Source organism: Coregonus clupeaformis, chromosome 7, assembly GCF_020615455.1.
Source record: "Coregonus clupeaformis isolate EN_2021a chromosome 7, ASM2061545v1, whole genome shotgun sequence".
NCBI lineage: Eukaryota > Metazoa > Chordata > Actinopteri > Salmoniformes > Salmonidae > Coregonus > Coregonus clupeaformis.
The window spans coordinates 45,008,581-45,022,683 of record NC_059198.1 but is presented as its reverse complement, the minus strand read 5'-3'; the positions used below and the strand labels follow the sequence as shown (position 1 = coordinate 45,022,683).

Below are 14,103 nucleotides of genomic sequence, written 5' to 3'. Positions count from 1 at the left end.
AATGTCTACCAGAGCTATTGCCAGATAATTTAATGTTAATTTCTCTATCATAAGCCGCCAACATCGTTTTAGAGAATTTGGCAGTATGTCCAACCGGCCTCACAACCACAGACCACATGTATAGTGTCGTGTGGGCGAGCGGTTTGCTGATGTCAACGTTGTGAACAGAGTGCCGCTTGGTGGCGGTGGTGTTATGGTATGGGCAGGCATAAGCTACGGACAACAAACAAAATTGCATTTTATCAATGGCAATCTGATACCGTGACGAGATCCTGAGGCCCATTGTCGTGCCATTCATCCGCCGACATCACCTCATGTTTCAGCATGATAATGCACGGCCCCATGTCGCAAGGATCTGTACACAATTCCTGGAAGCTGAAAATGTCCCAGTTCTTCCATGGCCTGCATACTCATCAGACGTGTCACCCATTTAGCATGTTTGGGACAGCGTGTTCCAGTTCCCGTCAATATCCAACAACTTCGCACAGCCATTGAAGAGGAGTGGGACAACATTCCACAGGCCACAAATCAACAGCCTGATCAACTCTATGAGAAGGAGATGTCTCGCGCTGCATGAGGCAAATGTTGGTCACACCAGATTCTGACCCACGCCCCTTTTTTTTTTCTGTGACCAACAGATGCGTATCTGTATTACCAATCATGTGAAATCCATAAATTAGGGCCTAATTAATTAATTTCAATTGACTGATTTCCTTATATGAACTGTAACTCCGTAAAATCTTTGATATTGTTGCATGTTGCATTTATATTTTTGTTCAGTATAATAACCATCATATCGAAGTAAACTTGGAGTCACGCGATGATGTGTTGTGTGGCCCTCCCACTACGACTCGGGAAAGCATGCAGATTAATAGGATACAAATGAAATAACTTAAGAACCACTGAGTGGTGGAAGTCCACAGTGATGAGCTTAATGCTCCTTTCCAATAAATATCTAGGGTCTTATTCTGGTGACATGATGATCGATGCTTGGCTGCTGTTTGACAAGTAAAAACAATATCGCTCTTTTGTCCATAATAATCTCATCATGTAGTAGGCTATTCCCGGACTGTATCTGTGAGGTATAGGCTAGAACGCATGTGCCAAGACCAGAGTGGGCACATTCGCTATACAGTGAGGGAAAAAAGTATTTGATCCCCTGCTGATTTTGTACGTTTGCCCACTGACAAAGAAATGATCAGTCTATAATTTTAATGGTAGGTTTATTTGAACAGTGAGAGACAGAATATCAACAACAAAATCCTGAAAAATGAATGTCAAAAATGTTATAAATTGATTAGCATTTTAATGAGGTAAATAAGTATTTCACCCCCCCTCAATCAGAAAGATTTCTGGCTCCCAGGTGTCTTTTATACAGGTAACGAGCTGAGATTAGGAGCACACTCTTAAAGGGAGTGCTCCTAATCTTAGCTTGTTACCTGTATAAAAGACACCTGTCCATAGAAGCAATCAATCAATCAGATTCCAAACTCTCCACCATGGCCAAGACCAAAGAGCTCTCCAAGGATGTCAGGGACAAGATTGTAGACCTACACAAGGCTGGAATGGGCTACAAGACCATCGCCAAGCAGCTTGGTGAGAAGGTGACAACAGTTGGTGCGATTATTCGCAAATGGAAGAAACACAAAATAACTGTCAATCTCCCTCGGCCTGGGGTTCCATGCAAGATCTCACCTCGTGGAGTTGCAATGATCATGAGAACGGTGAGGAATCAGCCCAGAACTACACGGGAGGATCTTGTCAATGATCTCAAGGCAGCTGGGACCATAGTCACCAAGAAAACAATTGGTAACACATTATGCCGTGAAGGACTGAAATCCTGCAGCGCCCGCATGGTCCCCCTGCTCAAGAAAGCACATATACAGGGCCGTCTGAAGTTTGCCAATGAACATCTGAATGATTCAGAGGAGAACTGGGTGAAAGTGTTGTGGTCAGATGAGACCAAAATCAAGCTCTTTGGCATCAACTCAACACGCCGTGTTTGGAGGAGGAGGAATGCTGCCTATGACCCCAAGAACACCATCCAAACCGTCAAACATGGAGGTGGAAACATTATGCTTTGGGGGTGTTTTTCTGCTAAGGGGACAGGACAACTTCACCGCATCAAAGGGACGATGGACGGGGCCATGTACCGTCAAATCTTGGGTGAGAACCTCCTTCCCTCAGCCAGGGCATTGAAAATGGGTCGTGGATGGGTATTCCAGCATGTCAATGACCCAAAACACACGGCCAAGGCAACAAAGGAGTGGCTCAAGAAGAAGCACATAAAGGTCCTGGAGTGGCCTAGCCAGTCTCCAGACCTTAATCCCATAGAAAATCTGTGGAGGGAGCTGAAGGTTCGAGTTGCCAAACGTCAGGCTCGAAACCTTAATGACTTGGAGAAGATCTGCAAAGAGGAGTGGGACAAAATCCCTCCTGAGATGTGTGCAAACCTGGTGGCCAACTACAAGAAACGTCTGACCTCTGTGATTGCCAACAAGGGTTTTGCCACCAAGTACTAAGTCATATTTTGCAGATGGGTCAAATACTTACAGTGGGGAAAAAAAGTATTTAGTCAGCCACCAATTGTGCAAGTTCTCCCACTTAAAAAGATGAGAGAGGCCTGTAATTTTCATCATAGGTACACGTCAACTATGACAGACAAAATGAGAAAAAAAATTCCAGAAAATCACATTGTAGGATTTGTAATGAATTTATTTGCAAATTATGGTGGAAAATAAGTATTTGGTCAATAACAAAAGTTTCTCAATACTTTGTTATATACCCTTTGTTGGCAATGACACAGGTCAAACGTTTTCTGTAAGTCTTCACAAGGTTTTCACACACTGTTGCTGGTATTTTGGCCCATTCCTCCATGCAGATTTCCTCTAGAGCAGTGATGTTTTGGGGCTGTCGCTGGGCAACACAGACTTTCAACTCCCTCCAAAGATTTTCTATGGGGTTGAGATCTGGAGACTGGCTAGGCCACTCCAGGACCTTGAAATGTTTCTTATGAAGCCACTCCTTCGTTGCCCGGGCGGTGTGTTTGGGATCATTGTCATGCTGAAAGACCCAGCCACGTTTCATCTTCAATGCTCCTGCTGATGGAAGGAGGTTTTCACTCAAAATCTCACGATACATGGCCCCATTCATTCTTTCCTTTACACGGATCAGTCGTCCAGGTCCCTTTGCAGAAAAACAGCCCCAAAGCATGATGTTTCCACCCCCATGCTTCACAGTAGGTATGGTGTTCTTTGGATGCAACTCAGCATTCTTTGTCCTCCAAACACGACGAGTTGAGTTTTTACCAAAACGTTCTATTTTGGTTTCATCTGACCATATGACATTCTCCCAATCCTCTTCTGGATCATCCAAATGCACTCTAGCAAACTTCAGACGGGCCTGGACATGTACTGGCTTAAGCAGGGGGACACGTCTGGCACTGCAGGATTTGAGTCCCTGGCAGCGTAGTGTGTTACTGATGGTAGGCTTTGTTACTTTGGTCCCAGCTCTCTGCAGGTCATTCACTAGGTCCCCCCGTGTGGTTCTGGGATTTTTGCTCACCGTTCTTGTGATCATTTTGACCCCACGGGGTGAGATCTTGCGTGGAGCCCCAGATCGAGGGAGATTATCAGTGGTCTTGTATGTCTTCCATTTCCTAATAATCGCTCCCACAGTTGATTTCTTCAAACCAAGCTGCTTACCTATTGCAGATTCAGTCTTCCCAGCCTGGTGCAGGTCTACAATTTTGTTTCTGGTGTCCTTTGACAGCTCTTTGGTCTTGGCCATAGTGGAGTTTGGAGTGTGACTGTTTGAGGTTGTGGACAGGTGTCTTTTATACTGATAACAAGTTCAAACAGGTGCCATTAATACAGGTAACGAGTGGAGGACAGAGGAGCCTCTTAAAGAAGAAGTTACAGGTCTGTGAGAGCCAGAAATCTTGCTTGTTTGTAGGTGACCAAATACTTATTTTCCACCATAATTTGCAAATAAATTCATTAAAAATCCTACAATGTGATTTTCTGGAATTGTTTTCCTCAATTTGTCTGTCATAGTTGACGTGTACCTATGATGAAAATTACAGGCCTCTCTCATCTTTTTAAGTGGGAGAACTTGCACAATTAGTGGCTGACTAAATACTTTTTTCCCCCACTGTATTTCCCTCATTAAAATGCAAATAAATGTATAACATTTTTGACTTGTGTTTTTCTGGATTGGTTGTTATTCTGTCTCTCACTGTTCAAATAAACCTACCATTAAAATTATAGACTGATCATGTCTTTGTCAGTGGGCAAACGTACAAAATCAGCAGGGGATCAAATACTTTTTTCCCTCACTGTATAACAAAAAATGTTTTGTGACAAAACCATCGGTAGAGTTGAACATGCGATGGAAACCCATTTAAATTGTTTTTTTATTTGGTACGTGGGAATTTAACCGCAAAGTTTTTTTAAATGTGCACTAAGTCACCACGCACAGCCTTTTATCCGCAACAAGTCAATTTGATGGAAACACATCTCTGATGGAAACACATTTTAGAATATTTGCATGAAAATCAGTTGCCAATTGGATGGAAACCTAGCTTTGACTGTGATATGTGGTTGTTGTATCTAGCTACTAATGCACTAACTGTAAGTCACTCTGGATAAGAGTGTCTGCTATATGACTAAATGTTTATTTGTTTGTTTGTTTTACTCACATCTTCTCCTCCTTCATCCTTGGAGTCCTGAGATGCTCCCAGAGTCAGAGCCTCTGCTCTCAACCTGAGGAGGCAAAGAGTCATAAGAGTCACAAGTCACACACACTATGCCCGCACGCACACACACACTCCCACCACCCCTCACCTCTTCAGCTCTTCTTCCAGTTCTTTAACCTTTGCATCTACTTTGTTCTTGGCGGTCCTAAGGGCATCCAGTTCCTCTCTCAGCACCTCATGCTCCCCAGAGAGCTCATCCACTTTGGCTATCAGGTCGTTCTTCACGATGTTCAGAGCATTTCTGCATGGGGAGAAATGGGAATCAATAATTGTACTGCTTAACTCAATAATTAAACAAAAGTATTTGGGTGCCAATCGAAAGGCATTTCAACTGGAAAAGGAAAACCTGTTGTGGGGGAGGGCGGGGGGGCATGGTTTCCAGGTGGGGAGGGAGGACGCGGGCAGGTGGATGGGGACTGAGGGGGGGAATGGGTTGGGGTTATCTTGTATGCATTTCTTTGATTGTTTTTTTGTACCTGTAACCCCGCCTCAAAAGAAAACGGACAAAACTAAATAAAAGAAAAGGAAAACCCATTTTCTCTCCGTGTCTTACTATCACTCTCAAACACACACACACATCCTTGCATGTCTGTGTGTGTGTGCTCTCTCTATTCATCCAAATAATTGCATTTTTACTCAACCCTTGCAAAAGAACAGCCCCCTCTAGTAAATCTATCTTGCACCAAACCATCGTTAATATCCAGCAGCACACACACACACACTTACTTGGTCTCCAGAAGATGTTTGTTCTCCGTCAGCAGATTTTCCACCTCCTTGCCCATACCTGTGACGTATTAGTTAGCATTAGTGTTAGCATTGATTAACACTAACAACACTCTTTCTAGCCTGGTCCCAGATCTGTTTGTGCTGTTTGTCTTGCCAAACAGTTGGCAAGAGAGCACAAACAGACCTGGGACCAGGCTACACTCATTTTATTGCTCTATAAACACTTCATGAACTCTCCAAGTGTGCATTAACTATAAACTTAGTTAACTTTTTTTAATGAACACATTAATCGTCTTTGAATATGAATTCTGGGGCTATTTATGGATTAATTCTACATCAGTAATGTATGAAGGTTTAGAGGTTTTGGGGAGAATCATGATGTTTAAGCCAACTCCCGCAAGCTGAAATGAAACCAAGAAAAGCCCAAAAGATTTCCCAAAAGAAATACAGATACAATAATGATGTGTTTGCTGTGACAAGCTCAAATAAAAGTGGAATGTGCTTTCACAGTGTCAAACAACATGAGGACAAAGCAATGGATTCAAAATCTAAATAAAGGTGAAAAACAAATACAAAAGAAGAAGAAATAGCTTGCCAGACTCAAATAAAAGCCAACAGGAAATGGGAGGAAGTGACATCACAGCAGAGAAACAGGTAGGAAATGGCATCACAACATGGAACGCAGCAAAGACGAGACATCACAGACAGACACAACAACATGGGAGGATGAGCAACAGCCAGAGATGCTGAATAAGGCTAGAGGGAGCCTTACCGAAAAAATCATCACGGACTGGGAGAGAGGAAGAGAAACGGGGAGAGAGAGGAGAAAGAAAGAGGGAGGGGGGCACAGACCAGAGAGAGAGAGAGAGAGAAGGAGGGATGGGGTGAGATAAAAGAGAGAGAGAAGAGAGACTGCTGAGAAGCACTTGTTATATACTAAAGCTTGAGAGAGCAATAAGAGAGCTTGGATCTGTCCAAGACCAGAGAACACTAGTAGTCAGTTTAGACTCGGAGCGACAAACAGAGAGATTCACCTTCATTGACCACAGGGTTCAGTTGAGCTTTGTAACGTTACGACCAACCAATCAAAGAGAGCATTATCTGGACAATATCTGGACTAGATCAACATTTAAAACAACTGTTGTAGCCTGGAATGCCAGCATCGTGTCATTGGGTAAAGCCTACAGGCATACAGTGGTACTTCGTGTGTGTCTTGGAAGGTGGGAGGCAGGGATGTGTATGTGTGTGTGTGAGAAAGAGAGGGTTCAGATACACACCTGAGAACTCCCCTAGGGGCGTGTCCAGCATACACAGGAAGGGAGAGAGGAAGCACATAGAAGGGTCACGGGTCAATAAACTAATATGATCGCAGTGAAATAAATCAATCATGAAGCTCTGTCAACTCAAAAAGTAAACCAAGACTAAATCAAGAATAATTTAGCTTGCCCTGTAAAATCAAACTTCAAAATATATCAAATCAATGGGGACTGCAGCCATGGTGCAAGTGATATCCCAGGGTGCTTTGCGGTGCGGTGGAGGATGGGGGAGCTGCCGGGGATGTGGGGTGGTGGTGAACATTCCGCTGTGTGCAGGGTCAAAGTTCAGAGCCAGCCAGTGCTATGGCAACGGTGACACAGCCTCAAAACATAGCGCTTAATTGTGACATTTATACCAAAAAAAAGAAGCAAAACATATTTCACAGAAATAACCATTTGCTCTTTTTGAGGTGTTTGAGGCACCCACTAGCTTAGTACTAAGCACCGCAGCTTACATTCCCAATTAATTTCTGCTTAGTGCAGACAGAGGTTGGGTTCCAGGATGACTACATTTCAGACGCATGCCAGAACTCACAAAGCTGGATAGGTGTTTAACATATCAGCTAACCACATCATTTGAAATAGCAATCTGACACCCGACTGTGCAGTCGATGACATGGCACACAACCATTGGTTAATGCAATGCAACATCTGCAATGTAGACAGCCTGGAACACAACCAGAGACTGGCCTACGCTGCCTTCCAATAGCTCATTTGCATATACCCCACCCAATGCTCCTCTGACCGGCTTACCTAGAAGCTCCGCCCCGGCGTCCACGTCCCCGATGATGTCAGACTTGGCATCCTTGATCTCGTGGTAGAGAGAGTCGGTGTTGATACCGAACGCCTCGTTCACGATGCCCTGGGAAGGACTGACACACACACTGATACGTAATAATTGCTGTGTGTGTGTGTGTGTGTGTGTGTGTGTGTGTGTGTGTGTGTTACCTGTTTCCTCCACCATAGAGACGGGGGTCCACACACATATCCAGCTCCGGGGTGGAATCGATGATCTCTTGGAATTCAGACCACTCGTCACTGCTACCCATACCTGAGTACATATATAGAATATCATACACACTCAATACCATATTCACAAAGCATCTCAGAATAGGAGTGATCATCTAGGATAAGTTTTTCCTTTTAGATCATAATGAATAAGATTACATGGACAGGGGGTGACCTGATCCTAGATCAGCACTCCTTCTCTGAGGGACTTAATGAATACAGGCCCTGATCACACAATGATCCACTCATGCTAACGTGTGTGTATGTGCGCGAGTGTGTGTATGTGTGTGTGAAACTGCATGTTACACTCACCGATGCTGACGTTCCTGGTTTCCTGAGAGACTTGCACCTCCATGTTTCTGCTGAGGCGTTTGGCACTCTTCCTGCCACGGCTTACAGCATGCATTGGGTCGAACTCGCCGGGCGGGAGGAAGCCCTCGTTGAGGGGCGTGACGGTGGCGGAAGGGACAGAGGAAGTGGGCGTGTTGGACTTACTTCCTGTGCTACTGGGCGTGGCCGCCACCGAATCCGACTCGGAACCATCCTCCTGGGGCGTCAGAGGTCAGGGGTTAAAGAGGTCAAGGGGCTACATTGTTAAAGAGGGGCTGCATCCCGATTCTCCACCCTTCTCCCAAAGTGTACACTTGCACACTTCCCTTCATGGATTTAACAATGGTGGAAACTCCCTCCAGACAATGTTTGCACCAAGCCAATGCTTTTAAATCAATGACGGAGAGTGTGCAAGTGCACATTTAGTCTGAAGGGTGGAGAATAGGGAAGCCAGGGTTCTTCTCTTGCAAGGCTCATTGCAATCTTCAAGATCTTGCTTATACTTACAATCTTGCGCGTACACTTAGTAACAAAGCATCACACTTACACTACCAGTCAAAAGTTTGGACACACCTACTCATTCAAGGGTTTTTCTTAATATTTACAATTTTTTTACATTGTAGAATAATAGTGAAGACATCAAAACTATTAAATAACACATATGGAATCATGTAGTAACCAAAAAAAGTGTTAAACAAATCAAAATATATTTTATATTTGAGATTCTTCAAATAGCCACCCTTTTCCTTGATGACAGCTTTGCACACTCTTGGCATTCTCTCAACCACCTTCATGAGATAGTCACCTGGAATGCATTTCAATTAACAGGTGTGCCTTCTTAAAAGTTAATTTGTGGAATGTATTTATTTCTTAATGCGTTTGAGCCAATCAGTTGTGTTGTGACAAGGTAGGGGGGGTATACAGAAGATTGCCCTATTTGGTAAAAGACCAAGTCCATAATATGGCAAGACCAGCTCAAATAAGCAAAGAGAAACAACAGTCCATCATTACTTTAAGACAAGAAGGTCAGTCGATACGGAACATTTCAAGAACTTTGAAAGTTTCTTCAAGTGCAGTCGCAAAAAGCGCTATGATGAAACTGGCTCTCATGAGGACCGCCACAGGAATGGAAAACCCAGAGTTACCTCTGCTGCAGAGGATACGTTCATTAGAGTTACCAGTCTCAGAAATTGCAGCCCAAATAAATGCTTCACAGAGTTCAAGTAACAGACACATCTCAACATCAACTGTTCAGAAGAGACTGTGTGAATCAGGCCTTCATGGTCGTATTGCTGCAAAGAAACCACTATTAAAGGACACCAATAAGAAGAAGAGACTTGCTTGGGCCAAGAAATACGAGCAATGGACATTAGACCTGTGGAAATGTGTCCTTTGGTCTGGAGTCCAAATTGGAGATTTTTGGTTCCAACCGCCATGTCTTTGTGAGACGCGGTGTGGGTGAACGGATGATCTCCGCATGTGTATTTCCCACCGTAAAGCATGGAGGAGGAGGTGTTATGGTGTGGGGGTGCTTTGCTTGTGACACTGTCTGTGATTTATTTAGAATTCAAGGCACACTTAACCAGCATGGCTACCACAGCATTCTGCAGTGATACGCCATCCCATCTGGTTTGGGCTTAGTGGGACTATCATTTGTTTTTCAACAGGACAATGACCTAACACACCTCCAGGCTGTGTAAGGGCTATTTTACCAAGAAGGAGAGTGATGGAGTGCTGCATCAGATGACCTGGCCTCCACAATCCCCCAACCTCAACCCAATTGAGATGGTTTGGGATGAGTCAGACGGCAGAGTGAAGGAAAAGCAGCCAACAAGTGCTCAGCATATGTGGGAACTCCTTCAAGACTGTTGGAAAAGCATTCCAGGTGAAGCTGGTTGAGAGAATGCCAAGAGTGTGCAAAGCTGTCATCAAGGCAAAGGGTGGCTATTTGAAGAATCTCAAATATAAAATATATTTTGATTTGTTTAACACTGTTTTGCTTACTACATGATTCCATATGTGTTATTTCATAGTTTTGATGTGTTCACTATTATTCTACAATGTAGAAAATAGTCAAAATAAAGAAAAACCCTTGAATGAGTAGGTGTGTCCAAACTTTTGATTGGTACTGTACATGTGAAACGGGATGTGAAGACAGGTGCAAACGGGATGATAGAAGCTAAGTTATGTTCTATTATGTATTCATCATATCTGTTCATACACTGTCATGTCTTCATTATACTCACTGCCTTTAAAACCAATCAACAAACACCACAAAGAAAAGCCCTTGGAAGACAAGGGACACAAACAAGTGTGAGAGATGTGTCTGGATGATTCTGAATGACGGTGGTGGTGGTGGGTGTGGCATGACATAAGGCATGACGTGTTCTGCAGACGTGAGGTCCAGGGGGAGTGTCTGGCTACGTCCCAAATGACAACCTATTCCCTTTATAGTGCACTACTTTTGACCAGGGCCCATAGTGCTCTGGTCAAAATTGGTGGACTATAAAGGGAATAGGGTGCCATTTGGGACGGAGCCTCTATCACACCTGGTAGCCAGAGGTGTAGTGGAATTGGCTGAGCTCGCTGACCTGCCAAACGTCGGTCCCAGACCCAGGCATTATCATCCTATCCCCCCCCCGAGACCCCCACGTACCATCCCCATGCCCTCTCCACTGGGGTACAGGCTCAACGACGGGGGACGCTCCACTTTGCTGCTGGGGGAAAAAAGAGGGGGAGGGATGAGAGAGGGGGAGAGGAAGAGAAGGGGGGGCACAAAACAAAGGGGGAAGAGGAAAGGTTTGATGGAGAGAAGAAAAAGAAAATGAGAACGAAAGAGAGCGAGAGAGAGAGAAAGAGGTGAGGGGGAAGAGAGAGGAGAGGGGCAGAGAGAGGTGGGAGAGAGAGGGAGGGAGATAATGTACTGTACATTAGGTATCTGGAGAGGTGAAAGCTAACTTTCGGGACCGCATAACATAAAACTGAAAATCCCTTGAATTAAGCACAAACACACAAAGCCAGCTACTGGACAGACTGACACTCAACCAGACCGACATAATACGACACAATATATCCACATTATGGAGAAACGGGAGAGGCTATACCCACAGGCCTGCTGCAGAAATTGATGACGTACTGTATGTCGCGCAGCTGAGAGTAAAGTGGAGATGAGCAGATTCGGTTCAGTCATGATGAGCCCTTCCGAGCCATCAAGTTTATGCTGGCTAGCTGGCAACAGTGTTGTTTATTTCGATGGGCGACGTAGAAATAACTTGTAGCATTCGTCACCACCTGAATATCACCGTGACATGCCAATTAGCTAACGTTACAACAAGCCGGTGCAAATGACCAGTGCAACGGTGTTGTATCGAGTTTTGCCGACATGAGTTGCTTCCCACAGGGCAGCTGTATCACATGTCGCCGACGGTTGCTAACCTGGCCAATTTGTTCCATCCCAATTGATTTTATTTTGAGTAGGATAACAGCCTACACGAAAAATAATGTGTAAAATTGGTAGTAACCATATGGATGTCACCGTGATACAGTCTATTGCTCAATGGTGAGTTTGCCAGCAAAAACTTTTTTATGTGATTTGCACCAAAGAAAACAAGTGATAGACAACAATACAGATAAAAACAAAAAAACGGTGTGCAGGTGTGGCTGGAAGCCCAAGGGCTTATATGAAAACCACACCACAAAAAACAATATACAATACATAAGTACAAAAATTAAAAAGGTTTGTTAACACATAACAAAACCTTCTAAATATAAATGAATTGAACACGGGGCACAGTGTCCTTTGCTCCCGCTTGCCGAGCACTGCTGTCCCGCAGTAAGGAGTGGGAAGTAGCTAGCTAGTGTTGCCAATATCAGGCCTGGGTGACAGAAAATGTACAACTACGCCATTAATGTCTACATTTAAAAAAAGAACAATTACTCCGATAAAAACATAATGATTCTGAATACTCTCCCAAGTCCTGACTTCGGCAGACAAGTTTCAAATTCTCGCTGAAGTTTCTAGCCACAGGCATAAATTAGCTAGCTTGGAAGGGCTCATCAGGACGACTGCCTAAACTAACCGAACCGAATTGCGTGACAGACCATAAACAGTGGGTGATAGAGGAGAAGGTAAAGGACAAAGGCACGAACTCTGGGCCATTCCATATTGGGACATACTGGGGGCAGGGGAATTTATAGTCCAAGGAGAGGCTGGTTGGTCAATGGAGCCAGGGAGAGCAGTCCTAGTCCTGGGAACAACAGGGTCTGCAGTCCTGATTCAACTAATCAACAAGCCCCCCATTAGTTGAATCAGGTGTGTTAGTGCTGGGCAGGAGCAAAAGCCTTTTGTTTTTTTGTTAGTCCAACGCGGCGTTTCGCTAGAGAGAAATCAAATCATTCACGAGAGAAATTAAGTCAAGAACTATATGGTATGCTGGGCTGAAGGTAGTTGTAGTTTTCATTAAACAAATATTCAACCTAGTTCAGCTCAGAAACGTGGTAATTAATTAAAATGACCATAATCCATTGCGCCTGTTCTTTTCAGGCTCCGATTCATTTTTACGCCTGCTACATTAGGTTATATACACACAGACCGTATACGCCACCGCATGAGAGAGGATACAACAACACAATGACGAGAGAGAGGGATAGAGAATTCGTGAAAGTGTGCCTTATCTACTTTAAAGAACTAGTAAAATGACTTCGTCAGACAGCTCTGCAGCATACTTAGGCAGGCTAGCCTAGCTAAATAGGATGACTAAAGACAGTACAGTATGGGGAGAACAGAAATAACATTAGATGGTTGTCTGGAGGGCTGCTACTGCCTGAGCAGAGATAAATTGAGATGCTGACTTTAATGAATTAAAAATGATAAAATCATCAAATAAAACTAAGTAATATACACAACTGAAATATTTTATTATTTAATAGCAATTCTCTATTATAGAGACAATGGAATATTTCCAGTGTTTTGGCAATTGAATGTTCACTATTTTTGGCTTTGGCATTTCCATTAAAAAGCTCTAATAATTTTAATGTCATTATTTCATAATGCATTTAATGTAAAAAAATATATAAGTAATAGAACCGAAACCGACCTCAAAAATCCCTAATCGCTCAGTACTAGTGAAATAAATACTGTATCTGAGCCTGGTTCAGCTTGCCTGGCTTAATAAACCAATAGAAAAGTCCCCAAAATACTCAAGCAAAACCCCTGAGTAAGTTTAATTACATTATTTTTCAAGTATTTGAACCCAGGTCATATACCCAGGACCAAGACTGACAAACACTGAATGAGATTGGGATTGAGGGGACAGGGATGGGGGGGGAAGAGGCAAAGAGGTTTTTGCGGGTAGTGATTTACCTTTTCCTCCACACGTGGCGTTGACTGTGCAGCACAGCAGCACGAGCACAGAGTGAAACAACGAGACAGACATATGGTGATTAGAGTGAGGACAAACCCATGGTACAACAGGTCACAACAAGTGGTGTAGTGGAGGGTAAACACACATAAATGTTGTTTACTGACATATATTATTTTGCACAAGCATTTACCCACCTTTTGCGGAATAAAGGTTTTGAAAGTATAGGGAGCGTAACTACTCACCACAAACGGCGATCAGCTTTTACCACTACATCACGTGTCACAAGACAATCTAACACGGGCTAACACACAGCAGCACAACACAACTACCGCACACTAAACACAGAACACTATACCCTAGCACACTTATTCCAAACAAAACAAAGCACAGAACATTACCTCAGCATAGTTGCTACTACTAAGCTATGCCAGGATACATTTTTACTACAGGATACATACTCTTCCCCCTGCACACACATGCCCACCCACACACGCACCCACCCACACTTTCCAGAAAGGTCACAACTATCTATATTATTTTATGTCTATGTTGTTGTATGAACTGTATTGTTTTGTCTGTATGCTGCTCAACGGATTTCCTCACT

General features: G+C 43.7%; 1 protein-coding gene across 10 annotated transcripts in view; it reads right to left on the bottom strand.

The window, feature by feature from the left end:
* The window catches only part of LOC121569793 (C-Jun-amino-terminal kinase-interacting protein 3), a 79,565-nt gene that overhangs the window by 30,121 nt on the left and 35,341 nt on the right, over nt 1-14,103 (bottom strand). For 3 of the 10 annotated variants that reach the window (XM_041880983.1, XM_041880985.1, XM_041880988.1), the window contains exons 5-14: nt 13,499-13,522; nt 10,793-10,853; nt 8,119-8,353; nt 7,747-7,849; nt 7,552-7,670; nt 6,760-6,771; nt 6,255-6,272; nt 5,483-5,540; nt 4,845-4,997; nt 4,700-4,763 (exon numbers count right to left, since the gene is read on the bottom strand). In XM_041880983.1, coding sequence (XP_041736917.1) covers nt 4,700-4,763; nt 4,845-4,997; nt 5,483-5,540; nt 6,255-6,272; nt 6,760-6,771; nt 7,552-7,670; nt 7,747-7,849; nt 8,119-8,353; nt 10,793-10,853; nt 13,499-13,522 — 847 coding nt within the window. The remainder of the gene's footprint in view (nt 1-4,699; nt 4,764-4,844; nt 4,998-5,482; nt 5,541-6,254; nt 6,273-6,759; nt 6,772-7,551; nt 7,671-7,746; nt 7,850-8,118; nt 8,354-10,792; nt 10,854-13,498; nt 13,523-14,103) is intronic. The other 7 variants (XM_041880984.1, XM_041880990.1, XM_041880986.1 and 4 more) reach the window with 4 other exon arrangements.